The 24,444-nt window shown below is 43.2% G+C and overlaps 1 protein-coding gene across 2 annotated transcripts in view; it reads left to right on the top strand.

The window, feature by feature from the left end:
* The window catches only part of MAP2K5 (mitogen-activated protein kinase kinase 5), a 141,891-nt gene that overhangs the window by 70,178 nt on the left and 47,269 nt on the right, over positions 1 to 24,444 (top strand). The window contains exons 14-17 of one of the 2 annotated variants that reach the window (XM_074549100.1): positions 3,836 to 3,909; positions 4,768 to 4,818; positions 8,883 to 8,954; positions 23,567 to 23,596. In XM_074549100.1, the coding sequence (XP_074405201.1) occupies positions 3,836 to 3,909; positions 4,768 to 4,818; positions 8,883 to 8,954; positions 23,567 to 23,596 (227 nt within the window). The remainder of the gene's footprint in view (positions 1 to 3,835; positions 3,910 to 4,767; positions 4,819 to 8,882; positions 8,955 to 23,566; positions 23,597 to 24,444) is intronic. The other variant, XM_074549101.1, reaches the window with a different exon arrangement.

Raw genomic sequence — 24,444 nt, 5'->3', positions numbered from 1 at the left:
TATGTAAAGCTGGGCACCCACTCTGTGTTTCCATGCATTTATTGATGTCTGTATGTAAAGCTGGGCACGCATTCTGTGTTTCCATACATTTATTTTTGTCTGTATGTAAAGCTGAGCACACACTCTGTGTTTCCATGCATTTATTGATGTCTGTATGTAAAGCTGGGCACACACTCTGTGTTTCCATGCATTTATTTATGTGTGTATGTAAAGCTGAGCACACACTCTGTGTTTCCATGCATTTATTGATGTGTGTATGTAAAGCTGGGCACACACTCTGTGTTTCCATGCATTTATTTGTGTGTATGTAAAGCTGGGCACACACTCTGTGTTTCCATGCATTTATTGATGTCTGTATGTAAAGCTGAGCACACATTCTGTGTTTCCATGCATTTATTTATTTGTGTATGTAAAGCTGAACACACATTCTGTGTTTCCATGCATTTATTTATTTGTGTATGTAAAGCTGGGCACACACTCTGTGTTTCCATGCATTTATTTATGTGTATGTAAAGCTGAACACACATTCTGTGTTTCCATGCATTTATTTATGTCTGTATGTAAAGCTGGGCACACACTCTGTGTTTCCATACATTTATTTTTGTCTGTATGTAAAGCTGGGCACACACTCTGTGTTTCCATGCATTTATTGATGTCTGTATGTAAAGCTGGGCACACACTCTGTGTTTCCATACATTTATTTATGTCTGTATGTAAAGCTGGGCACACATTCTGTGTTTCCATACATTTATTTATGTGTGTATGTAAAGCTGAGCACACACTCTGTGTTTCCATGCATTTATTGATGTCTGTATGTAAAGCTGGGCACACACTCTGTGTTTCCATACATTTATTTATGTCTGTATGTAAAGCTGGGCACACATTCTGTGTTTCCATACATTTATTTATGTGTGTATGTAAAGCTGAGCACACACTCTGTGTTTCCATACATTTATTTATGTGTGTATGTAAAGCTGAGCACACACTCTGTGTTTCCATGCATTTATTGATGTCTGTATGTAAAGCTGGGCACGCATTCTGTGTTTCCATGCATTTATTGATGTCTGTATGTAAAGCTGGGCACACATTCTGTGTTTCCATGCATTTATTTATGTGTATGTAAAGCTGAGCACACACTCTGTGTTTCCATGCATTTATTGATGTCTGTATGTAAAGCTGGGCACACACTCTGTGTTTCCATGCATTTATTTGTGTGTATGTAAAGCTGGGCACACACTCTGTGTTTCCATGCATTTATTTGTGTGTATGTAAAGCTGAGCACACATTCTGTGTTTCCATGCATTTATTTGTGTGTATGTAAAGCTGGGCACACACTCTGTGTTTCCATGCATTTATTTATGCCTGTATGTAAAGCTGGGCACACACTCTGTGTTTCCATGCATTTATTGATGTGTGTATGTAAAGCTGGGCACACACTCTGTGTTTCCATGCATTTATTGATGTGTGTATGTAAAGCTGAGCACACACTCTGTGTTTCCATGCATGTATTGATGTGTGTATGCAAAGCTGGGCACACATTCTGTGTTTCCATGCATTTATTTATGTCTGTATGTAAAGCTGGGCACACACTCTGTGTTTCCATGCATTTATTTATGTGTGTATGTAAAGCTGGGCACACATTCTGTGTTTCCATGCATTTATTTATGTGTGTATGTAAAGCTGGGCACACATTCTGTGTTTCCATGCATTTATTTATGTCTATATGTAAACCTTGCCCACTCATGGACCACTTAAGGCTTATTTTAAAAAAAAATTAATCCTGGCCTCTGCCAAACCACGCTGCTGCCTTCCTTGAACCCGGCCTTTTGCTGTTTGCTGTTTTTAAAAGCCAGCAGAAGTCAAGAGACAGCTTTTAAAGCAGCTCAGGGCTTTGTTTTTTTCCTTTTTTTCCCCCCTCACACAATCATGAATCTGTTTGCTTTTCAATGCCACCAAGGAGTGAAATGTTTGGTGTTCAAAAAGCTGAACCTCTGATGGTTCTATTTACTGGTGAGTGAGAGCTTGGAGGTCCTGTTTGTTTGCAGAGAGGTGAAACTACTCAGGCAGCTCCAGCACCAGGAGAACTTGTTCATCCTCCATAATGACGCTTCATGGAAATCATTTGTATTAAGCAAGCCCTGGTAATGGGAGCATAATGACCCCTTTTGGCTCTTGTTTAAATTCTTTCACTTCTCAACACTAATATTAATCGCAAGCAGATGGTGCAGAACATTATTTATGCACACTTGTTTCCCAAACCCAAAAAATATTTAACCCATTAAGTGAAGTGGGTGATGAGAGCGAGGGACTGATTTGCTGGTGAGCTGATTGTCTCCCTGCTCTCAGCAGCAGAAATTTTGTGCAGGGCTTTCCCTTCCTTTCCTTTTGCAGGAAGTGAGCACAGCCACTGAAAAGCACAGCAGATATTGGGGTGAATTCCCTGATTTTGTGGTGTTTGGTCCTGCAGGGTTTGTGTGGCTGCCCTTGCTCTGCAGGGTCCCCATCCTTGAGGGGCCGATTCCCCAGCGCTTCCTCATTTTAGGATTTTCTCATGTTTTCAGCTTTGTTTGTGGGGGGATTTCAGGGTCCTTTTTGTGGCAGCTGAAAGCAGAACCGGTCAGAATCAGTTTTCCCCTAAAAGCTGGGAGCAGCTGCCCATGCTGGGATAGACACCAGCATTCCCTGTGTGCTCCTGGGGCTCATTCCAGCCCAGCTCCATCTTTTTAGGAAGAAGGTGAGGCAGAATCATCCTGCCCCTTGTTCAGGATTCAGGAGAGAGCCTCTGCTGTGCTCAGCACGTCTGCTTGGATTTAGCAAAGTCACTCAGCTCCAGAGCAGGCACAACTCCATCAAAAGTGCAGCACGTGGGTGGAATTCCTAAAGATGGAGATGAGCAAACACAAACTGAGCCTCTGCATGCCCAGGACTGGGGTTTTTTGAGGGGAAATTGCAGGATTTGCAGGAATTACAGTGCCAGCAGTGTTGATGCCTCACTTAGAAAGTACTGATCCACCTGGGGTCTGCAGGAACTGTTGGGTGCTGCCATTGTTAATCTGGATTTTTAGCTCAAACAGAGGCGGGCTTTAATCAGCTTCTTAATTGAGGTTCTGCATTTCTCCATCGCAGAGACAAATTAAGGCAGCTCCTGTGGTCCCAGCAAACAGCTGCTAAAGCAAGGCAAACCTAATGATAAACAAAATTAGGCTCTTTTCTAGTTGGGTTTCATCCATCTGCCCCCAACCAGTGCTCACTTGGAGGGGAGGCAGATTACCTGGTTTTGGAATGGACATGGATGGTTTATTTAGGGAATTCCATCTTTCTTTCAGGCTGATTTTGCAGTTTGGTGAAATCCCTGTGAGTTCAGGGTGAATCCCTGTTCGAATGCAGTAATTCTGTTTTTCCCTATGTAATTCCATCCTTTTTCAGGCTGATTTTCCAGTTTGTCAAAATCCCTGTGAGTTGTTTTCCTGCCCATCAGTGCGCTTGGTTCCAGATTCCAGATTGGTGTCACCTGCAGGTTTAATGATGTGGATTTTTGGTATTGTATAAAGTCATCTGTGTAAATACCATCTCATATCTGTGTGGAGATGATGTGTTTTATGTATTTTTTATATATATGGAGTTTTATCTGTGCTGCTGGCTTACAAACCACTGCATTTGAAATAGGCATTTGTAATGGATATTTGTGCCAATGCTCCCTGGATATTTGGGGTCACCCTGTGCAAGGCCAGGAGCTGGATTTGGATGTGCCTCCCTTCCAGTGGAGGATATTCTGTATAAACGTTGTATTTATTGCCCAGGATAATGTGGATAATGCGGTTTTTCCCCCACACAGATGTGAAGCCCTCCAACATGCTGGTGAACACGCGGGGCCAGGTGAAGCTCTGTGACTTTGGGGTCAGCACCCAGGTAAATCCCCCCTGTATTCCCCTCAGCAACCCCCTCTCTGCTGGGACAGCCCTTTCAGCTTTAATCTCCAGGCGACTTTTCCTCCATCTGAATATGATTGTTCATTGTTTAATGACAGTAAAAACTGCTGATATTGTAATTACTACTTACGAATGGCAAACTTCATTGAAATGCAGCTTTGATCTGGGAGCCTTTTGCCCAGACAAAAGGGAGGGCAGAGCAAGAGAAGTGTCTGGGGAGCCCAACTGGCCCACAATAAAAATTAATATTGGGAGCAACAATAGTGGTGGGCTTTGACAATGTGCAGCACAAATTTTAATTAATTTCCATTTTGGGCCTCCCTGGAGGACTTCTCTGCTAGTGACCCATGAGCTCGCTGTGCTGTTGATTTGAATTTCAGCACCTTTTCCTCTCAGCCAAACACGAGGCCCAAAGAGAAGGTCAGCCTGGTATTATGGGCTGGCAGGCTCCGTTGTCCCTCCAGTGTTTCAGGGATGAATTGGGGCTTTATTCACATCTGACTGGAAAATGAGTGTGCTCAATCCCGCTTCCTCCTAATTCACTTTTTATATCGCACTGGTGTGGGGTACTGAAACGAGCAGCATCCTGTTTAACACAATTGTTTAAGGTTATCTGCCATAAACTGTAATGCAGTGCTTGCTTAAATTGGAATCCTCATTCCCCAACCCAGGCGAGATTTAATCATTTTTAACGCCTTGGCGGATAAATTCCTTCCCTTTCTTACATCATTTTTGGTTGATTTATAGGGATGATGATTGTAGGTTAAATGAGGAATAATTGCCCATTTTATTTCCACATTATCTTTATATTGTTCTAACAGCCTGTTTTGTCTGATAGCTGGTGAATTCCATAGCCAAGACGTATGTTGGAACAAATGCTTATATGGCGGTAAGTGATGCAGGAATCACATTTCAGTGCAATTATTTGTCCTCACTCTTGTTCTGTTCAGTGCAGGAGATTCCCTAAATCAATCCTCAAATCTCCATCTCTTCTTCATTCTGTGGGACAGCTCTGCTTCTTGTGAGAGGGAGGAGGAATAGTGGAAAAGTGGTTTTTTAAAATATATTTTCTGTTGGTTTTGCTCCTTGTGACAACTGGGAACAAAGAGAGCCAGTTGGACATTGAAAAAAAACCCCATTTTTTTATTCTCTGCAGATCACTGACAGCCCAGGTTTTGGGAATGCTGGAGTTTAGGGAAGCATTGTGCAGAGGTTGATGGGCATTCCTCAAAATCCCATGGAAATCTGAACCTAAAAACATTGGGATTAATAACATCAGGGTATTAAAGTGCAAGGTTTTTAGCTCAAAAAAGTCATCACTACTTCCACTTCTCTGTACAAATTTTGGTCAGTCTTTGTTAACACGAGACCACTTTTGTCCTGTTCATTAAAGCCCCTAAATTCCCTTTTTTTTTAGATTTTTTTTAGCATTGTTTAACAATTTTTAACATTGTTAGGGATTCATCATTTGGGGCTGGGTTTGGGTTCGGAGCTGCCAAGTGCCAGCCTGAGCAAACCAGGGTGGATTTTCTGCACAAATTTCCTTGCACAAATCAGAATGGATTTTCCATTTTCCATCAGATCCATTGGATCCTTTTCAATTCCCCATTTCAGCTGTGAAAACTCCACAGCCTCAGTTTTTAAAGCACTTTCTGAACTCTTATTTTGGCCCTTAAAATCCTTTGAGCAAACTGCCCCTGATATTGCTGAGAGCAGAAGTGCTCTGCTGGTTTAAAATAAAAATATAAACAGCACAAAGTGGTTGGTGCTCGTGTTTTTCAAACCTCAGGGAAGGGGAGGGAGAAATCCATGACCTTTAATCGCTTTCAGGTATTTTTTTCTGATTTTCTTGTCAGGGTTCCCATTTATTTGCTAAGTGCTTTTCCACTCGAGCTCATTGTGTGGCTTCTGAAAGGCTCAAGTCACCATCCTAGAAAGACTTGGGCTGTCCTGTGTCATCAGAAACAGCATAAAATAAATACTTCAGAACAGCAGAAAAATGGGAGGTTTTAAATAAAAAATAGAGATAAAAAAAAAAGAGCTGGAACACAGAGATCCAGACAAAGAAACAGCTTCAAATTAATCAACTTTTCCAGCTCAGCTGTTGCTTCAAACTGGTCTTAAGCAGGGCTGAGAATTAAATTGTATTATGCTTTTAGTGGCCAAACCAAGATTACAGTTCTCTTTCCCAGGTGTGCATTAAATAAATTGCTTTTTTTTGCCTTTCTGGATGGGTGTGATGCCTCCATCTCTCGATTGTGAAACAGAAGTTTAAGCTCAAAATGTGCTCGAGCTGATTTTCTGTGTTAAAATCAACTTTGCTTCCTGATTGAGTCGTTTGTTTGTCATCAAATTTCCAGGCAAGCCCTCAAAAAATAATGAAGGTCATAAGCTTTGCTTCACCCTCTTGGCAGCCTGGCAGGGAATCTGAAACTCTTGAAAAAATTGAGGTTTTCTGTGAAAAAAAGAAAAGGCTTTTTGATTTTTTGGTGTTTTTTTGAAAACAAAAAAAGGCTTTTTGATTGAGAAATTAAAATTTCCAACCAAAACACATTTTCTTAAAATCATTTCAGCTGCATTTTATATAGAAAAAAAAAATTGGATGAAAAAATAATCAGTTCTAGAAATTTGTAAGAGAAAATACCTTGGGCTGTGTATTTAGAGTGATCCATGTGTTGCAACCTTGATGCTTCTGTTATTCCTTTTTTCCTCTTCTTTTCTGTACTTTTAAATCCATCTTTTGTTTAAAAAGCTGATTTCTTTGCCCTTATCTTTTGTGAACCCACAGTTCCTCACTGGAACTTGCTGTTTAGAGCTTGAACTTTAAGAATGAACAATTTAATATTGCATAATGTGAATTATAAATCTCATTTATTGGCTTGGGAAGGGTATCAAAAATGGGATGGGTGTTGGCACCTTGCTTGGGCCAGGTTAGTCCATCCCATATCCCATTATAAAATTACTTTTGGCTGCACATCTGCACCTTTGTGAGGATATTTATTAGCATAAAAATATGTCAATATAAAAATACACCACTATAAAAAGATGTCAGTGTAAAAATTTATCAGCTGAAAAAAATCACACGGAACATTTCTAAATGTGCTGACCTAGGTTAATTGTACTCAACGAATTAAAAAACAATCAAATAAGATTTTGGGGTCTGTCACAAGTGAGATTTGGTGAAATTGTGGGGATTTTGGGGGGTTTTGGATGGTTGTTTTTAGCAGGAATATGGGCAGCAGCGTGGTTTTTATTTAACATTCACGCTGCGATAAAAGCTCCTGACCTGGGAGTAGCAGCGCAGGGTAAAAATCCAAACCCACACTGGAGTGGCACTAATTTGGGAGTTTGTTTTCTAACAAAGGTCTCTGGGTTATTAAAGAGTGAAAATCCTTTGTAGGTGGCTGGCCCAGACAGGTGCATTAACAGCACAGTGGGGAGAGGAGTCCCAGGGAGCCTTTTATTGTTGCATTTCATGCTGTACTTGACCTTGGAAATGCTTAAATTGTAGCTTTCAAGTAAAAACCAGCAGATATTTTTTACAGCACTCCATTTCATGAAGCATTAAACCTGCTATTAATAGTTTGGAGCAGGGGCTTTTTTTTTTTTTTTTTTTTGCCTTTTTTTTTTTTCCTCCCCTACAGGTCAAAAAGCCCAAAATTAAGAAGTATATAAAATAAAGTTGCCACCGTGTGGTGATTCTTTTGGCTTCAGCAGCCTGGCTTTTTAACTGTGGTTATTCCCCAACCCTCTGGACTCCACACTGGGAATTTTTTCCTTGCTGTGGTGCTTGGAATTGGGGAGGAAAGGGGAAAATTGGATTCTCTCAACTTGACCTTGTGCTTTGCTCACGTGCACGAGCCCTTGCATTAAACAGCCCCAACACAAATCCAAGGCCAGCCTTGCAAGGACCCAGATTTTCCTGAAGAATTCCTGGATTTTCCTGGATTTGCTTTGAAGCATCGTGGTGGTTTTTGGTGCCTGCAGGTCCCACGGGGCAGCTCCAGTCTCTGCTCTGGGCTGGGTGACAGAGCCTGGGGAAGGGCTGGAGCTGGGCCAGGGCAGCTTTAATGGGATTTTAGGATAAATTTCCTCCCCCAGTGTCCGGTTTTCGGCTGTTTGGATGGCCTGGAAAGGCCCGGGGTGGCCTTGGGGCAGCCGCGTATCAAAGGACGAGAAGAGGCTTCAGTTCTTCTTTCGGTTTTTATGTTTATTAATTGTTTATCTAAAAGATTTTCTCTCGGCCCGACAGAGCTCTGCTCAGCAGCCAGCCATGAGCACACTGTGCTGCCCTCCGGGCAGTCACCTATCTTTATACCCATTGTTACGTGTACAATATTTATCATTTTTCCCCAATACCTTTTATTCTTATTGCCCGGTGCACTTTCAGTAATGACCAATCCCAAAGTGCCACCATCACCACAGAAGATGGAGGAGAAGAAGAAGAAGAAGAAGAAGGACAGGACACGCCCCAATTCCTCCATCTTACTTCTCCAAACCCCCCTGTACAGAAATCCTAAACCCTGTGTCTCACCCTCTAATTAACCAATCCCTTCACCATTCACCCCGGTGAAACCCTCCTGTCCTCATACAGGTGTCGTCTCCTGTGTAGGATCAAAGTCCAGCCACCAGACGCTTCTGGAACATTCCAGGACTCCCGAGCCCCCCAAGGGTGCTCTCGGTGGCACCTCAGTCCTGAGGGGCTGAGATCCCACACCCCAGAGGGTGCTGGGGCACAGCCCAGACTCCCTAAGGAATGGGGGAGCTCTGGGGTGTTTGGACAACATTCCCAGGGTGGGATTTTGGGATGCCTGTGCAGGGCCAGGAGCTGGGATTTGATCCCTCCCAAGTCAGAGCATTCCAGGATTTTGAGATTTTTCCCATGCCGTGGTTTTTCCCTTGGAGCAGGATCCCTGCCAGGCTCAGGAGGTGTTGCTGTGCTTTTCTCCACAGCCCGAGAGGATTTCGGGGGAGCAGTACGGGATCCACTCGGACGTCTGGAGCCTGGGGATCTCCTTCATGGAGGTACGCGGGGAGCGCTCACAGCAAAAACGGCATCGCAATATTCCAATTGAACCCTGCTTTGTTCTCTGAGTTCCCTGGATATTCATGTGCTTTCACCTGTTGCTGATTTGGGCTGTATTTAGAATGGGTTTGTTCATTTGAGGTCTTAAATGAAACTCCTGGTTGGGGTAGGAAGTGGGGCCTGGTGTGTGGAGGCTTTCCTCTTTTTCCTTTCTTTTTCCTCTTTCTTTTTCCTCTTTCTTTTCCTTAATTATTGCTCTTTATTTTCCTTAATTTTTCCTTTTTATTTTCCTTAATTTTTCCTTTTTATTTTCCTCTTTTTTTCCTCTTTTTTTCCTCTTTATTTTCCTCCTTTTTCCTCCTTTTTCCTCCTTTTTCCTCCTTTTTCCTCCTTTTTCCTCCTTTTTCCTCTTTATTTTCCTTATTTTTTCCTCTTTTTTCCTTATTTTTTCCTTCTTTTTTCTTCTTTATTTTCCTTTTTTTCCTCTTTATTTTTTCTCTTTCTTCCTCTTTTTTTTCCTCTTTTTTTCCTCTTTTTTTCTCTTTTTTTTCTCTTTTTTTTCTCTTTTTTTTTCCTCTTTTTTTTCTCTTTTTTTTTCCTCTTTTTTTTCCTCTTTCTTTTCCTTAATTATTGCTCTTTATTTTCCTTAATTTTTCCTTTTTATTTTCCTTAATTTTTCCTTTTTATTTTCCTCTTTTTTTCCTCTTTTTTTCCTCTTTTTTTCCTCTTTATTTTCCTCCTTTTTCCTCCTTTTTCCTCCTTTTTCCTCCTTTTTCCTCCTTTTTCCTCCTTTTTCCTCTTTATTTTCCTTATTTTTTCCTCTTTTTTCCTTATTTTTTCCTTCTTTTTTCTTCTTTATTTTCCTTTTTTTCCTCTTTATTTTTTCTCTTTCTTCCTCTTTTTTTTCTCTTTTTTTTCCTCTTTTTTTCCTCTTTTTTTCTCTTTTTTTTCTCTTTTTTTTCTCTTTTTTTTCCTCTTTTTTTTCTCTTTTTTTTCCCTCTTTTTTTTCCTCTTTTTTTCTCTTTTTTTTCCTCTTTTTTTTTCCTCTTTTTTTTTCCTCTTTTTTTTTCCTCTTTTTTTTTCCTCTTTTTTTTCCCTCTTTTTTTTCCTCTTTTTTTTTCTCTTTTTTTTTCCTCTTTTTTTTTCTCTTTTTTTTTTCCTCTTTTTTTTCCTCTTTTTTTCTCTTTTTTTTCCTCTTTTTTTTTCCTCTTTTTTTTTCCTCTTTTTTTTCCCTCTTTTTTTTTCCCTCTTTTTTTTCCTCTTTTTTTTTCCTCTTTTTTTTTCCTCTTTTTTTTCCTCTTTTTCCTCTTTTTTTCCTTTTTTTTTTCTGGTTTTCTTTTTCTTTCCCCTCTCTTTCCCCTCTTCTTCCTCATTTTCAGATGAAGCTGTATATACCTTTAAGTGAACTGTAGCCAATATTTTTAGCACAAAGTGAAGTTGAGCACTCTCAGTGCTGGCCCTCTTCATCATGGCACATCTCCCATTTTGCACCCCAAAATTCAGCTAATTTTACATTTTCACACAGTGAATTCCTTGCCAAAACCCTTTTAACCAAAACGTAGGTGGTGGGTGCTGGATCAGTGGTGGCAGATGTGGTAAATCAGTGTCACCAGAGCCAGCCTGGGTGACACAACTGGATGTGTCCCAGGGCAGGGATGGAGGGAGGGCCTGTGGGGGCCTGAATACATGTTGTATTGTGAGATCAGTGTGTGTCTAAGTTACTCCAAACGAGCTGCAGCTCGTTTGGAGTAACTTAGACACACACTGATCTCACAATACAACATGTATTCAGGCCCCCACAAGGGCCCTTCCTTTGCTTCAGTGCACATTGGAATGGTTTGTGGTGCTGGAGAGCCCTCCCTCAGGATTTTGGGGGAGATGCAGACCAAATTCATACACTCTGTAAATAACTCTGGCCAAAAAAGGGCTGAGGTTGTGCTCCAGGAAGGCTTTGTGGTGGCGTGGGTGATAAAAAGAGTGATGTAAACACAGGACTTTACAAACAAAGCATTTCCCAGTTCCTTTGCTGATTTAAAAGCTGTGCCCCAGCAGCTCAGTGATCACCACGAGATATTTGGAGTTTATTTTAGTGTTGTTAGTGGCCAGCTTGGCTGCTCATCAATCCCACGTGCAGGCTGGATTTTATGGGTAAAACTCCTTTCATTTGGCTGGATTTTATGGGTAAAACTCCTTTCATTTGGCTGGATTTTATGGGTAAAACTCCTTTCATTTGCATTCCCTCCTCTGGTTTTGCACCTTCCCAGCTTTCCTCTCCCTCCCAGAGGTTTCTCCTGAGCCAGATGTGCAGGATGCAGCGTGCTCTGGGTGTGCTTTGGTAATTGGTTTGTCAGCTGCTCCTCAGAGACCTCTCCCACCAGCAGCAGCTTGATTGAAGTGCTCTGAGTGATGTTAAATGATGAAAACAAGGACAGTGCCTTAGAAAAATGCCTCCAGAAAGGTGAGGAAGGTGCTCCGAGAGGCGCACAAGGTCACTGTCATTAAAGTAACACCCTATTGACGTGGGGATTGCGAGTGGGGACGCTCTGGTTGCTGGTAAAATGGGGATTTTGCTGGTGTTTGCTGCGGGATTTAAAATCACCTGCACTCAGCGGAGCTGTGCTCCAGCCACACACCTGGCTGCTGGCAGCACGGTGATTTTGGAGAAATATCAGGTGGGATTGAAGCAGCAAGGGCTGTGCTGGCAGGTGAGGATGTAAATTGTCAGTAAATCTTCTCATTTTCCTTAATGCTCTCCTGAGCCCTTAAAAGCCCTGGAATTTCTGTGTGTGATGAGGAGTGGGAGTGTTATTTGGGAGGTTGAGGAAACTGCTCCAAAAAAGTTGGGAGGAGAGAGGGGAAATCTGGGATGGGAGTCCTGCCTGAGCTTTGAGCAGGAATTAGAATTTCCTGGGGCTCCCTTCAAAGGGGACAGGAATTTGGGGGGAATGGGGGAAATTGGGATTTATGGAAAATTGGCAAAGAGAGGGAGGGGTCTCCTGTGTTCCCTCTGAAGCAAGAGGGGTCTGAGGGTGCTCAGTCATCCCCTCAGAAATAAAAAAATAAATTAAAAATTAAATTAAAATATAATGAGACTAGATATGCAGCAATATCATCATCATTATTATATATTATTACTATAATCGTTATCATTATTATCTTATTTTTGTTACTTTATTTTTTTTTTGAGTTTGCCTTTCTTCCTTCAGGATTTTCCTGAAGGGAATGAGATTTAATCCCTAACCCAGAGAAACTGTTCAGAAGTGTTCCACCACAAATAGTTTGTGTGTTTCCATGAGGTTTCCCCGTGTTTTATTTAAGTGCTCTTGGCTTGACAAAGCAAGTTCAATTTAAACCCGTGCCACTGCTGTCACTACACTGACCACTGTGTCAGCATTTTCATTTCTAAAAGCTGTTTTTCAGGGTTTATAACTCAGCCATAAAACACATCCAGGCTGGGTTGGGGCTGCCTGAGCCCTGGAACCCATTCCCTCTCTCCAAGAGCCGTGTCCTGCACGGGAGGAGAAATGAAATTGCCCAATATTTCTTGTTACTCTCCAATATGACTCCGGTCCTAGCTGTAATCCACAAGTGAACTTTAAAACATCCAAGGGAGGATGAAATCCATCTGCCTGGGGTTTAATAGCAGCAGCAAGGCTTCCTTGGGAGGCTCTGGAAGGTTCCCTGCCCTTGGGAAATGAACTTTGAGGTCCTTCCCAAGCCACCTCATCCTGGGATTCTGGTGGTTTTTAATTTTATCTCCAGATAGAGTTGGTGTTACATTTAAATTCAGGAAGTGAAAGCAATTTGCTAATGCCCAAAACCAAGTAAATTTTGGAGGTAGAAGCTCCTGGACTTGGCTTTTTGCTCCTCCTTCTGTGTCATGTCCTGGTCTCTGCTTTCCACTGCCCTCTGTGTTCCAGGTCTCCTTTGAAAACTAGAGAGAAAATTCTCTATTGTCTCCCCCAGAGAAAAGGAATTTGTGCATCGGTTTTAATATATATTAGCTCTTAATATTAGTTCTTAATATTAGTTCTTTAATATTAGTTCTTAATATTAGTTCTTTAATATTAGTTCTTAATATTAGTTCTTTAATGTTAGTTCTTAAAACTCCCAGGCTGAGGGTTTAAGTGTTTGGTGACCAGGATTCTCAGTAGCTGTGTATTTGCAGGAGCTTTCAAGGGTTCTTAGCAATCTCTTAAGAAGCCATCATGTGTTTTCAGTGGTTGTGTGCGTTCCCAGACGTAGGAAAATCAGGAATTACCCAACAAATGTGCCTTCCTTGGTACTTGAGGCAGAGCTGAGCCCAGACCCTTCATCCCACTCGGGCTGGGGGCACACACGGAGCTGCACAAGAGCTCACTCAGCGCCCAGGGAGGAGGAGGAGGGCGCTGCCAGAGGATGCTCCAGGGAGAGCAGCTGTGCTCGGAGGTGCTTCTCTAAAGGCTCTTCAGTCTCGAGGATGTTTGGCTGCATAAAATTGGAGTCAAGACTCTGTCAAGGAGGGGAGGTTTCAGATCTCCTCCTGAGGCGTGGGATCGGTTACATCTCAGCAGCCCGGCGGTGAGAGTGGCGCTGGGTCAGCGCTGTGAGCCCACCTGAGGGGGCTCTGCAGGGTTTTGGGGCTCTGGGGGTGCTCTCTGCTCAGGGCACCCCTCCCCTGGGCCAGGGCAGCGCCTGTGGTGCTCAGGGACAGGGGCTGGTGCTGCCATAGCTGCACTTGCTGCTCTTCCATGTCGTTTTTCGGCTGTTTGGAGGGCCTGGAAAGGCCCGGGGTGGCCTTGGGGCAGCCCGCGTATCAAAGGACGAGAAGAGGCTTCAGTTCTTCTTTCGGTTTTTATGTTTATTAATTGTTTATCTAAAAGATTTTCTCTCGGCCCGACAGAGCTCTGCTCAGCAGCCAGCCATGAGCACACTCCCTGCCCTCCGGACAGTCACCTATCTTTATACCCATGGTTACGTGTACAATATTTATCATTTTTCCCCAATACCATTTATTCTTATTGTCCGGTGCACTTTCAGTAATGACCAATCCCAAAGTGCCACCATCACCACAGAAGATGGAGGAGAAGAAGAAGAAGAAGAAGGACAGGACACGCCCCAATTCCTCCATCTTACTTCTCTAAACCCCCCTGTACAGAAATCCTAAACCCTGTGTTTCACTCTCTAATTAACCAATCCCTTCACCATTCACCCCGGTGAAACCCTCCTATCCTCATACAGGTGTCGTCTCCTGTGTAGGATCAAAGTCCAGCCACCAGACACTTCTGGAACATTCCAGGACTCCCGAGCCCCCCAAGGGTGCTCTCGGTGACACCTCAGTCCTGAGGGGCTGAGATCCCACACTTCCAGGTCTTCTCCAGCATAAGGGATTCTGTGGTTTGAGGTGGTGAAGGAAGAACCTGACCCCCAAATCTTGGTGGTACAGCCTAATTTTTGTAGTGGTCCGTGAGAAACAGCCTCGAGGTGGGGAAAGGTAACGCCTTCCCTTCAGGACTAAGGAAAACAAGGATGTAAAAAAGCGTTTTGTTGTTGCTGTTATGGCAGGGAGCCTCACCGGGCTGCTGCCAGGTTTTAGGGACTCTGGTGCTGGGATGTTGGTGACTTGGTGGCAGCTCCTCGTGCTCAGCCAGGCACAAGGATCTTCCCCACTCAGCAGCCTGAATCCTCCTTTTTGAGGAATATTTGTGGAGTCTCAGCCATTGCACGTGGAATGATGCACTTCACAAACAGAAGTGCAGGATCTTCTCTTTTTCCTCTCTTTCTTTTTCCTCTCTTTCTTTTTCCTCTCTTTCTTTTTCCTCTCTCTCTTTTTCCTCTCCTTTTCCTCTCTTTTTGCTCTCTTCTTCCTCTCTTCTTCTTCTCTTCTTCTTCTTCTCTTCTTCTTCTTCTCTTCTTCTTCCTCTCTTCTTCTTCCTCTCTTCTTCTTCCTCTCTTCTTTTTCCTCTCTTTTTCCTCTCTTTTTTCCTCTCTTTTTTCCTCTCTTTTTCCTCTCTTTTCCCTCTCTTTTTCCTCTTTGTTTTTCCTCTTTGTTTTTCCTCTTTGTTTTTCCTCTTTGTTTTTCCTCTTTGTTTTTCCTCTTTGTTTTTCCTCTTTGTTTTTCCTCTTTGTTTTTCCTCTTTGTTTTTCCTCTTTGTTTTAGCTTTTTCTTTTCCCTCTCTTTTTCCCTCTCTTTTTCCCTCTCTTTTTCCCTCTCTTTTTCCCTCTCTTTTTCCCTCTCTTTTTCCCTCTCTTTTTCCCTCTCTTTTTCCCTCTCTTTTTCCCTCTCTTTTTCCCTCTCTTCTTCTTGCTCTTTTTCCTCTCTCTCTTTTTCCTCTCCTTTTCCTCTCTTCTTTCTCTCTTCTTCTTCCTCTCTTTTTCCTCCTCTCTTTTTCCTCCTCTCTTTTTCCTCCTCTTTTCCCTCTCTTTTCCCCTCTCTTTTTGCTCTCTTCTTCCTCTCTTCTTATTCCTCTCTCTCTTTTTCCTCTCCTTTTCCTCTCCTTTTCCTCTCTTCTTCCTCTCTTTTTCCTCCTCTCTTTTTCCTCCTCTCTTTTCCCTCCTCTTTTCCCTCTCTTTTCCCCTCTCTTTTTGCTCTCTTCTTCCTCTCTTCTTATTCCTCTCTCCTCTCTTTTTCCTCTCTTTTTCCTCTCTTTTTCCTCCCTCTTTCCTCTCTTCTTCCTCTCTTTGTTTTTCCTCTTTGTTTTAACTTTTTCTTTTCCCTCTCTTTTTCCCTCTCTTCTTCTTGCTCTTTTTCCTCTCTCTCTTTTTCCTCTCTCTCTTTTCCCTCTCCTTTTCCTCTCTTTTTGCTCTCTTCTTCCTCTCTTCTTCTTCCTCTCTTCTTCTTCCTCTCTTCTTCTTCCTCTCTTTTTCCTCTCTTTTTCCTCTCTTTTTCCTCCCTTCCTCCCCTCCTCTTCCTCTCCCCTTCCCTGCCTGTCCAGGCTGCTGCTGGTGGGCTGGGAGTGTAGGGAGCAGTGCCCGAGGGTTGGGCCATGAATTAATGATTGCAGTGTGCTGGGGAGGCCTCGCTCGGGCTGCAGCCGGGGAAGTTGCCTGGCAGAGCGCTATCAATCACGCAGTGACCAGAACTTGCAGTAATTAGTGTATTTTATGGGCCTGTGCTTCAGTGACTCGGAAGCACATATGCTCCACTCCCAGCTAAACTTAGCCAGAGTAATATTCCAGGATGATTTATCCGCCTGCTGCTCTGGGATGTAACCCTATATTAGGTGAAGATTGTGAACTAAGCTGCAATAAAGTGGAAGTTTAGGTACAGTTTGCGCGGGTTGAGACCTCGATGGATCATTGTTGCTCAGCAATTGCTCCTAGGCCGCTGTGGGCAGGGAAATAAATAATCCAGTTCTCCACCCAGGCTGAGGGGTGAGGGCACAATTAAGGCACGGCATCGGCTCTGGGTGTTTGGGATGTGGGTTTTATCTGTAAGGTTATTTAATGTATAGAACAGAATAGGTTATGCGAATTTTTATGTGTGAGGCCCTGGCACAGAAGCTGTGGCTGCCTCTGTATCCCTGGAGTGTCCCAGGCCGGGTTGGAGCAGCCTGGGATGGTGGAAGGTGTCCCTGCCATGGTAGGATGGATTAGAGCATCTTTAGAATCCCACCCACCAAACCATTCCAGGATTCCATCACTCCATGTATCGCTTCCTGTTCTTACTCTGTCGTTGTTTCTACTTTTGAAGAGTCAAAAATGAGGTTTTTTCCCATGATTTAATGGCCTGTCCTGGCAGGTGAGCCCTCAGAGGCTGAGCTGGGGCAGAGCAGAAGCTGAGCTGCATTTCCACCAGCACAGCCACACTGAACCCATTCCTCCCTTTTTGTACCGAATTTAAACCCAGCAAACAGCCAGGCAGGAGGCCTCTCTGCTGGAGCAAGGAATCAAATTAACCCTCCTGGAGCACTTGTGGGGATTTTGCTGGTGGCAATTTCCCTGGAAGGCCCTGGCCCACCTTTGTCCCTTGGGAAAGGCGCTGCCATTCCCGGTGTCACCTTTGAAGATGCAGCAGTAAAAGGCTGCTAATATCCAGGATTTGTGGCCAGGCAGAAATGTGCAATTTAACCCTGATTGTCTGCACAGCCTTGAGCTGGCAGTGCATTTGCTGTAGTTCATATTTAAAAGAAATCAAAGTGAAACTAATTATCTTTAATTAAGGCGAATTAAGCTTTGATTTTTAATATTTTTTTTTTTTTTACTCCGAGACGGAGCTGGAACTCATCTGCTCAAGCCAAGGAATGTCCCAAAGGTTATTAGGGCGTTTTTCTGGTGCTGGTAATAACCTTCCCCCCTCGCAGCCCTGGCCACCAACAACAAATCTGTCACTTCATCCGTCTCCCCTGCCCCTCCGCAGGGGTCGCAGATTCCACAAGTTATCAGCTAATGGCCTTATACATTAAAAATTGAAGCTTTCCTCACTCCCAGGCCTTGCAAGGCTTTGTTCTTAAGCCCCAGACACTTTGGAGTGCAGCTGCAAACTATAGGCAGAAGATTAAATTAATTTGTAACTCTTTTTTTTTTTTTTCTTTTTTTTTTCTTTTTTTTTTTGTCGGGGCCCTGCATTACTAAATCCTGCACATTTAATTGAAACCCTACTTCAAGATGCTTTGTGTTTCTGTTCCTCTTTGTTGTCAGTTTAACCTCAGAAGCACTTTAACTCTGCTAAATTGCTGTTATATCCTTTTGGATTTTTTTTTTTCTTTTAAAAAACCCTCTGCAATAAGAGGACAGCAGAATTGATATGAGGAGGAGAAGAAAAATCTTGGAGGAGTTTTTTGAGGTATTTAATATTTATTAGGGTCCATACCCTGCAGAGTTTCAGGTGATTTGAAGCCCATCTATCTAGGAATGCATAAATTGGTCTTGGAGTGGAATTTCACCTGGGGAATTTTGTGTTATCCAGTAGTTAAGTCTGCTTTTGAAAGTTTGAGTGCAGCAGAGTGGCGGCTGCTTTTCCAGAAAATGAGGGTTTAACTGCAGTGCACAATCTAAATGCAAAATCCTGGGATGGAAATTTAATTGTGTAAAATGTGCACGAGGTAATTAAGAACAAATTTTAGAACATTTCAGACTATAAAGTCCTCCTTCAGCTCCATCACTGGCGATATTGCCAGCGCTTATTTTCAATTTGCAGTTATGCTGAGAAACATGGAATGTGCCTAAATTAAGAATAAAAGCATCCCCTGCTCTCCAGTGTAACTGTAAATTAAAAAACAACTTGCACAACATCGACAATAATCTAAGTGGGAAACTTTATTGCCTGAGTGTCCTAAAAATATGTTTTGAACTTCCTTCCCTGAGCGGCTTTGCAGGCAGGATCCAGACAGAGCTGCTGCTGTGATTTTATTCCCAATGTGCAGCAGGCAAGGAAGAAGTGAGCTGGAGGAAGTGATGTGTAAGGGGGGATTTCTGATTTCCCTCTTCATTCTGCAATGACAAATTGCATTATTTCAACAAGTGATTTGAATTTTGGGTTCGTTATCTGCACCTTAAGAGTGTTTGAGAGCAGGTTTTAGTTGCTTTCCAGCCCCCAGAGGTTCTTCCTGAATCAACACTTAATTGCTTGAAATTTTGATTTTTTAAAATCAAAACTTTTTGATAGTTTGGTATAAGTCAGTGCACACATGCCCACTGCACCTCTGTTATTCCATAATCTGGGATTATTTCTCAGTTTATCAAGTTCTGGTTTGAAATCTGCTGGTGCATCCCACCCATCCATCCCCTGGCCAAGCTCTTTCTCAGGACAGAACCTCCCTGAGCTGCTTTAATTGCTCTCCTGAGCTGCCTCTGTGTTTGAAAAAGTAATTGTTCTAAAAAACACCCACCCACAGCCCAAAAATCTCCTCCATGGAGCTGCTCTGGGGTGAAATGGGGCGAGAAAGGGTTTTCCTGGCATAATTGTGGGTGATTGATCCCCCTCTCATTTCTTTCCTTACCGTTCTGCCGCTGGGGGTCACTTTTGAAAATGAAAGTTTTTCACAGTTATTGTGTAGGAAAAGTGCTCAAGATCATCAAATCCAACCATTGGGAAGGGATCCATGGGGAAATGGGAAGCAGCTCCCTGGATTTCTGGCATTCCCTCCTCAATGTCCAGACATAAAACCCTGATCAATTCCCAAACCCACCTAATTTAAGTTGAAATGTTGTATTTTTGTTAAAATACCTTAAAAGAGTTGCAGGTTCTGGAGTTTCATCCTTTAAATGCAGAGAAGTTTTGGACAGTGTGTTAATTTGGTAAGTTTTGGTTTTTCCAGCCTGCACTGGGCTTGTTCCTCGTGTTCCTGTGACTTCCTTGAGACAAATGATAATTTGAAAATCCCTTTAGTGAATCTCTCATCTGTTTGTTGTTTGGTTTGTTGTTTTGTTTTTTTTTAATCTTACTTTAACTGTGACACTTTTTATAAATCTAAATCTACACCCAGAGGTCACTGGTTGGCTGAACTTAAACCGTTTTACTTAGTAAATTTAATTAAGAAAATACAGTGCAACTCATAAGCAAATGAGTTTTTCCTAGTTTTAAACCAAACCACCCTCTCGAGTGCTGATTGCCTCGCTCGACCCCTGGTGATACAGAAACAGGCAAAATTAAAAAGGACATTAAAGCTTCATTAAATCTGAAACACATTTAGTACAGTGACATATCTGCAGGCTATTTCGGGGAAGATTACAGACTCTTTGCTAAGTTTCTTAATTTATAATACCTTGACAATGTTGCGGGGAGGAATTGTGAGCAGATGGATGCAGTGGTGGTGCAGGGGATGCAGAGGTGGCACAGGAGCTGGCCCTGTGTGTTCCAGCTCTCAGCTTCACTGAGAAATGTTTATTTTTTAACACCCCCCCCCCCCAAAGAACTTGTTGCTGGTGCTTTTTGGGGCCCTTCAGTGCTCATTTATTCACCCTGTGTTTGTGTCTGGTTCTTTTCCCCAGTTTTTCTGCTGCCCTGGAGTCACTGCTGAGCCTGGGGTGGTCAGTGGGAATGGAAATGCTTTGTTTGGAGTCGTCTTCGAGGCAGGGATTGTTTTTCTTAAATAACATCTGCAGAAAGATGCTCTGTGCACAGAGCCATCATTATCTGCTTGTTCTGTCTGGAGTGTTTCACTGTTCTTGAGTGAAAAATCAGAACTTGCTCTGCTTCTGTTGGGCATTGATGGGTTTATGTCTGTCCCAACAGCACAGCTGCTCAGGATCTCAGATTTCTGCTTGGGGCAGGAGTGTGGAGCTCCCAAAAGAGGAGAAGGTGGTAAAGGATGGGTTTTGGTAGCCCCACAACAGAAAATGAAGGGTCTTTGTTGAACTCTGTAGCAGCATTTTTCAGGGCCTACCATGAGGGCGACCCAAGTGGCTTTGCTGAGATGGGAATGCTCAGGGAATTCCAAAATGCTTTGGGATGAAAGGGACCTTCAGGATCATCTGGGCAGGGACACCTTCCCCTGTCCCAGGCTGCTCCCAGCCCCAATGTCCAGCCTGGCCTTGGGCACTGCCAGGGATCCAGGGGCAGCCCCAGCTGCTCTGGGCCCCTGTGCCAGGGCCTGCCCACCCTCACAGGGAGCAATTCCTTCCCAATATCCATCTAAATCTCTGCTTTCCCACTCTGGGGCCATTCCCTGTGTCCTGTCCCTCCATGCCTTGTCCCCAGTCCCTCTCCAGCTCTCCTTTAGGGTCTCTGGGCTCTCCCTGGATCCTTCTCCTCTCCTGGTGAACATTCCCGGCTCTCCCAGCCTGGCTCCAGCCCTGCAGCAGCTCTGAGGCCTCCCCTGGACAAGAGTTTTGAATTCTCAATATTGTGAAAGCTTCATTTAGCAGTAGCACCCAATAAATTGTTTCATCTGTCTCACCCAGAGGCTCTGGGCCCCACTCTGGGTTTGTGATGTCTCCCCCAAGGATCTGACAGGAATTTGCTGTTTTTGCTGAGGCTCCCAGGCCAAAGGCTGAGCTCTCCTGGGGCTGGAGAGTGGGAGAACCTGCCTAGTACAAGGAATTTCTCTTGGAATGTTTATTAGTTATGGCCAGTAGAATATTTTTAGACAATATCCATGAAAACGTTGATTTTGGGACTGCACTGCAATGTCTGAATTAATTTATAAAGCAGCAGGGGCAGCAAATGGGGTTGATATCCTGGAAAGGTGGATGTGGAGGAAGGATGAGGTTTCTCTGTGGGCTCTCCCCACATCCCACTCAGGTTTGTCACCCACAGGGACACCAAGCTCAGCTCTGTAACCCAGATTTTACCCTGAGCCAGTTAAGGGAGGACTTTGGGAGTTGAGAGCTGCCTGCTCATCACAGATAATTATCAGCGAAGGGCAACGCCTTGGCCTCCCTGCTGAGGCTGAACTGGTTTCATTTCCACTCCTGGGGAGCCTGGGCATCCTTGTGAGGGAGACACAAGGCTGGAGAAAGCCAGAAATCCTGGGGAGATGAGGGGTGAGGGTTGTGAGGGACCCATTCTAAATACAGCTCCTTTTGCCTGCAGAGTCCCTTTATTGCCATTTCAATTTCTGCCACTGAAGGAAATGTTTTCTCTCCTGAAGGAAACGTGCCTGAATTTGGGTATCAAAGGGTGGCACTGAGGGAAATACAAGGGCTGGAGAAACCCAGAAATCCTGAGGGGTGCTGCTTGTGAGGGGCCCATTCTAAATACAACTCTTTGTGCCTGTAGAATCCCTATTTTGCCATTTCCATTTCTACCATTGTGAAAGTTGAGAATTTTTCTCTCTAGAAGGAAACATGCCCAAATTTGGGCATCAAAGGGTGGCACTGAGGGAAATCCCCAGAAAAAATGAGGGGTGATCGTTATGAAGGGCCCATTCTAAATACAGCTCTTTGTGTCTGCAGAATCCCTTTATTGCCATTTCAATTTCTGTCATTGTGAGAGTTGAGAACTTTTCTCTTCCTGAAGGAAATGTGCCCAAATTTGGGTATCAAAGGGTGGCACTGAGGGAAGTAAAAGGGCTGGAGAAACCCAGAAAACCTGGGGGGTGCTGGTTGTGAGGGGCCCATTCTAAATACAGCTCCTTTTGTCTGCAGAGTCCCTTTATTGCCATTTCAATTTCCATCATTGTGAGAGTTGATAACTTTTCTCTCCTGAAGGAAATGTGCCCAAATTTGGGTATCAAAGGGTGGCACTGAGGGAAGTAAAAGGGCTGGACAAACCCAGAAATCCTGAGGGGTGCTGCTTGTGAGGGTCCCATTCTAAATACAACTCTTTGTGCCTGTGGAATCCCTATTTTGCCATTTCCATTTCTACCATTGTGAAAGTTGAGAATTTTTCTCTCTAGAAGGAAACATGCCCGAATTTTGTCATCAAAGGGTGGCACTGAGGGAAATCCCCAGAAAAATGAGGGGTGATGGTTGTGAGGGGCCCATTCTAAATACAGCTCTTTGTGTCTGCAGAATCCCTTTTTTGCCATTTCAGTTTATATCATTGAGAGTTGATAACTTTTCTCTCCTGAAGGAAATGTGCCCAAATTTGGCTATCAAAGGGTGGCACTGAGGGAAGTAAAAGGGCTGTAGAAACCCAGAAATCCTGGGGAAATGAGGGGTGAGTGTTGTGAGGGCCCCATTCTAAATACAGCTCCTTTTGTCTGCAGAGTCCCTTTTTTGCCTTTTCAATTTCAGAGTGAGAGTTGATAACTTTTCTCTTAAGAAGGAAATGTGCCTTAATTTGTCATCAAAGGGTGGCACTGAGGGAAATACAAGGGCTGGACAAACCCAGAAATCCTGCGGGGTGCTGCATGTGAGGGGCCCATTCTAAATACAACTCTTTGTGCCTGTGGAATCCCTATTTTGCCATTTCCATTTCTACCATTGTGAAAGTTGAGAATTTTTCTCTCTAGAAGGAAACATGCCTGAATTTGGGTATCAAAGGGTGGCACTGAGGGAAATCCCCAGAAAAAATGAGGGGTGATCGTTATGAAGGGCCCATTCTAAATACAGCTCTTTGTGTCTGCAGAATCCCTTTATTGCCATTTCAATTTCTGTCATTGTGAGAGTTGATAACTTTTCTCTTAAGAAGGAAATGTGCCTGAATTTGGGTATCAAAGGGTGACACTGAGGGAAATACAAGGGCTGGACAAACCCAGAAATCCTGAGGGGTGCTGGTTGTGAGGGGCCTATTCTAAATACAGCTCATTTTGTCTGCAGAGTCCCTTTTTTGCCATTTCAATTTCATAGTGAGAGTTGATAACTTTTCTCTTAAGAAGGAAATGTGCCCAAATTTGGGTATCAAAGGGTGGCACTGAGGGAAATACAAGGGCTGGAGAAACCCAGAAATCCTGAGGGATGCTGCTTGTGAGGGGCCCATTCTAAATACAACTTTTTGTGCCTGTAGAATCCCTATTTTGCTATTTCCATTTCTGCCATTGTGAAAGTTGAGAATTTTTCTCTCTAGAAGGAAACATGCCCGAATTTTGTCATCAAAGGGTGGCACTGAGGGAAATCCCCAGAAAAATGAGGGGTGATGGTTGTGAGGGGCCCATTCTAAATACAGCTCTTTGTGTCTGCAGAATCCCTTTTTTTTGCCATTTCCCCAATTCCTACCATCGTGAGAGTTGAGTACTTTTCTCACTTGAAGGAAATGTGCCCTCCATGCAAATCTCTATAACTAGACAAATATTATTTCCTTTCCCAGCTTGCTCTTGGGAGGTTTCCATATCCTCAGGTAAGATTGTTCATTACTGCTGTTTGCCACTGTGACATTCATTCCTATGTATGAAGGTGCAGAGAGCAATTGTGAACATTTGAGCCACATACAAATAAATCTGTCCTGTTAAATTGAAAAGTGGGAGCTGGAAGGAGTCATTTAGAAGTCTCTATTGATTTTTTTTTTCTTCTTTTGCCCCCCTCTTTTTCTCTTCTCCAAACTCTGTTTCCTTTCCCTGGAGACAATGAAAATTATGATGATGTTAATCTTGTTGATTTTGTCGGGAGATAAAAAAATAATCCAGTCTTTACAACATTTTTTTTTTTTTAAGCAGGAAGGTGTATCTGCTCCTTTCCTTATAATTTAATTTTTAATTCCAATTTTGAATAATGGTATGATGGTCTAAAATCTCCTCAAAAATAGAATGTGAATGGAATACTTAAGGGAGCTTCAGATTCTTCCTTTGAAGAGAACCTGATATTAGTATTTGATGTAAATACTGGTATTTTCTGAAGCTGCTGGTACAACTCTTTCCATCTCTGTGGCAGTGGTTGGGTGGATGCTGAGCTCTGCATCACCACGGAATATTTCACTTTTTACACTAAAAAACCCCATCAAGCTCTGAACAAAACAAATCCAGAACTGGCTTTGGTGATTACTTGAAATTCTCATCTCGAGATGGATGTTAGAATTCACAGGAACAAACTGTTCAGCAGTTCCTCCAATTATTCTTTCCGGGGAGAGGGGGGAAAAAAGTGAAGTGTCCAGGGACAAAAATGAATTATTTGAATGTGGTTTTTTAATGTTTTCATATGTTTTATGAAGACTGTTCTCTGCATCTTGGTCTCTACAGCTCGCAGTGCCTG

The sequence above is a fragment of the Zonotrichia albicollis genome, chromosome 11 (genome assembly GCF_047830755.1).
Source record: "Zonotrichia albicollis isolate bZonAlb1 chromosome 11, bZonAlb1.hap1, whole genome shotgun sequence".
NCBI lineage: Eukaryota > Metazoa > Chordata > Aves > Passeriformes > Passerellidae > Zonotrichia > Zonotrichia albicollis.
The sequence above is the reverse complement of the archived record's forward strand: the minus strand, read 5'-3'. Positions and strand labels throughout refer to the sequence as shown.